The 2,966-nt window shown below is 31.5% G+C and overlaps 1 protein-coding gene across 1 annotated transcript; it reads right to left on the bottom strand.

Annotated features, from left to right (window-relative positions):
- Window positions 1-541: 541 nt before the first annotated feature.
- LOC149486398 (uncharacterized) lies at window positions 542-2,609 on the bottom strand. The gene is made up of 6 exons (XM_089697801.1): window positions 2,564-2,609; window positions 2,239-2,308; window positions 1,839-2,012; window positions 1,314-1,361; window positions 949-1,036; window positions 542-635 (listed from the first exon to the last, which is right to left on the bottom strand). The coding sequence occupies exons 1-6, from the start codon at window positions 2,607-2,609 to the stop codon at window positions 594-596; spliced, it is 468 nt and encodes a 155-aa protein (XP_089553927.1). The 3' UTR covers window positions 542-593.
- Window positions 2,610-2,966: the final 357 nt, after the last annotated feature.

The following is a 2,966-nucleotide window of genomic DNA, read 5'->3' as shown; positions in this document are numbered from 1 at the left end:
GTATCATTTTAATTATACGTAAAACTGTTCAGATATCTACACAGATTTATAACACTAACATTTCCCCTACAAATTCTAAACTATCATCAAAAACAAAATCGCTCTGCCCTGCACTAGACACCGCCTTACAAAATTGTCGAGCGATTCCAAGTCTGGGGGCAAAAGAGAATCAGCGTTGATAAATGATTCCGCAACAAATGTTATTTTGATCTTTAGCGATACCGTCGGACTGTTTTGGGGGCGCAGTCTGATTGCATCGGATCAACTTGTTAACGAGATGCCTTCGATAATCGCTTTATTTTTATAAGTGCATTTTGCTTTTGTAATCTTTGTGCGGGGAATTGATCTTGTAATAAACTAATGTTACAGTTTATTTTGTTGCGAAAATCTTTATTAATATTTTAAGTGAACATTTATGATTTCATTAAGTAAAAATAGATAGTAAGGTTAATAAATTAAAGAAACATTTATGAAAAAATAGATGGCAAGGTGGATAAATGAAAGAAATAGGTATTTATTTATATACTTTATTGGCCTTATAGAGAATGACACTTCCGCTTTTCAATAACATTAATATTAGAGAAACATAATCATTAGTCGGAACTACTAGAGTTGCCTCTTACAACTTGATTACCCTGAAATGACAAAAATAGATGTTAATGTAAAAATAAAACGAAGACATTCCCATTATATTTTCATACAATAATACTCCTTATTTATATAAATAATGAAGAAGATAATAAATGATGTATCGAAACCGGTCGTAGTTTTTTTTTAATAAAAGTGGAACTAGTGTTTCTTTAAAAAATCTTAACCATAAAATGCAATTCCATCAAGAGGTAACAATAAAAAGTATAAATTATGAAGAAAATAAATATAGAAGATTGGGAACGACAGGATTGTTGAATATATAGATAGGATAAATGACTATAAAATAAGGAAACTAACCAATTTGTGAGCAATCCAAGCGACTGTAGTGTTTTCAAGCCTTGGACCCATTAGAGGATTCATTTGCCCTATGTAAATTGTCACCCAGCTAGAAAATTAACAGGATAAGCGATACATTTTATAGAAAACATATTATGTTTATAATTATAGCTAGCTATGTCGTCTAAACAGATGGTGGATGATAACTAATAAAGGAAGATCTGTGTAAATTTGCTCTATGACTCTATCAAAAGCTTGAAAATCCTATAAATCACGAAAATTCACACAGGAAAGAAATGAAATATATTATGCCTATGTTACGGAATGAAATATTACGTTTTAGATATGACGAAAAAATTTATGAGATAACTTTTAATGAGACTTACAATATCCACATGCAGAATATTGTTATCATAATGCTGCATTGTATTATTCTGAAAAAAAAAACAATTTCATACATTAGAATTTTCATTTTAGTAAATACTGAAAAGTGACTTTTATCATCAGTAGGTATCTTCTATGGAAGGTGGATCATAAAAAATTAAAATATCCACTCTATTTTCTATTTAGCAAGGAGTCAGAACAATTAGAGAACAACTAAAAAATGTTACATAAGAATTTAGATCACACTAATCCCATAAAAAACCGGCCAAGTAGGATTTGAACTCGCGCCCTTTTTTATTATATGTTGTAAATTCAATTTTTCCTTTATCTGTGCTATAAGAGCTTGCTTCATACCAAATTTTAACTTTCTGTATTCACGGGAAGTACCCTGGAAGTTTTCATTCCCTTTCGAATGACAAAATTTGTAGCTATTATGCATGCATTTTGTAAGCCAGCATGCGTGGTATTTGTGGTTGATTTTTTCACAGTTTCAAGAAAATATCTCACAATTTTTGAAATCTACTAACCCTCTATTAGGTCCCTTCTTCACGAAGAACGGCAGGATAACAAACAAAGCACCAAATATAGCTGTCAAAGCGATTGCCGGTCCCAAATGTTGTTTCACAGGCTTCGATGTCGTCGTCTCTACCGTTGTTACCTCTGCTTCAAAAGCTTCTTCTTCTTCTATATTCCGTTTGTACCTGTTAGATATAATACCTGTTAGAATAAGGAATAAGCAAACAACATCATACGTCATTTGTAATTACTACTCAGGCAACACGGGAACTATTCAGGCAGTACCAGATCTACGTTGAGAGGAAAGGCACAAGCAAACAACACGGGGTAATGTTCTACGTTTATTGACGCTAGCCGTGCAAGACATACCTAATACCTATACCTACATACAATCATATTTTATAACAGTACCTTTGAACGATTTCAGAGTCCACGTAATACGGGTCCCAGTACGAAAAATCTGCTGGCTCGAACGCTTTATCTGTAACGATTTTGATGTTTTTAAACTGTTTGTAGGTCTGAACAATGAACTGTTAGTTTATGAAAATTTTCTGATGTTGTGATTGATTTGGACCATTTGGTAATTATATTGCACATAGTAAGTTAAAGTAAGTTTCACATGTCTGCTATTTATCTTACTCCAATACCTAATATATTAGTGATGATTGATGGAAATAATTCTAAACTTTTTTCGCAGATATAACTACTTCTTAAATTTACAAAAAATGCTTATTACCTTCCAGTTTTGTTCTTTTGTCGTGCTTGGAACGGCGCCGCGTCATTATTAACGTTTTTTTATAATTTCAGATACTTAGATATGATCTTTCTCCCTGTAGAATAAATCGCTTAATTTTTGTAATAATCGCTTGGTTTCAAAATTGTTATTTCAATAGTTTCAATTAATCAAGTTCACTGCACATAAAATACTATGACATTGACATTTGTTGAAATGAAGAAAATGGAAAAGGAAAAATTAAGAATATAAAAAAAGAGCTAGGATCTCTTTTCATAAATGTTATTTCCGTTCAATTTTAACAATTCTTCATGTTTATTTTCACTATAGGTAACTCTTTTTTCTAGAGAACACCAACATTTTTTTAGATACCTAGGTATGTTTCACTTAAAAACAACCACTATAT

The sequence above is a fragment of the Colias philodice genome, chromosome 8 (genome assembly GCF_061535455.1).
Source record: "Colias philodice isolate Cphi_HAF_F1 chromosome 8, ilColPhil1 Martin Lab GWU primary, whole genome shotgun sequence".
NCBI classification, from domain to species: domain Eukaryota; kingdom Metazoa; phylum Arthropoda; class Insecta; order Lepidoptera; family Pieridae; genus Colias; species Colias philodice.
This window is presented reverse-complemented; position numbering and strand designations above follow the sequence as displayed.

Coding starts and splice junctions, on each gene's coding strand:
- LOC149486398 (XM_089697801.1), bottom strand. CDS start 2,609: ATGACGCGGCGCCGTTCCAAGCACGACAAAAGAACAAAACTGGAAG. Junction 2,309..2,563: donor CAAAAGAACAAAACTGGAAG/GTAATAAGCATT, acceptor AAATCGTTACAG/ATAAAGCGTTCGAGCCAGCA. Junction 1,037..1,313: donor ATATTCTGCATGTGGATATT/GTAAGTCTCATT, acceptor TTAATTTTCTAG/CTGGGTGACAATTTACATAG.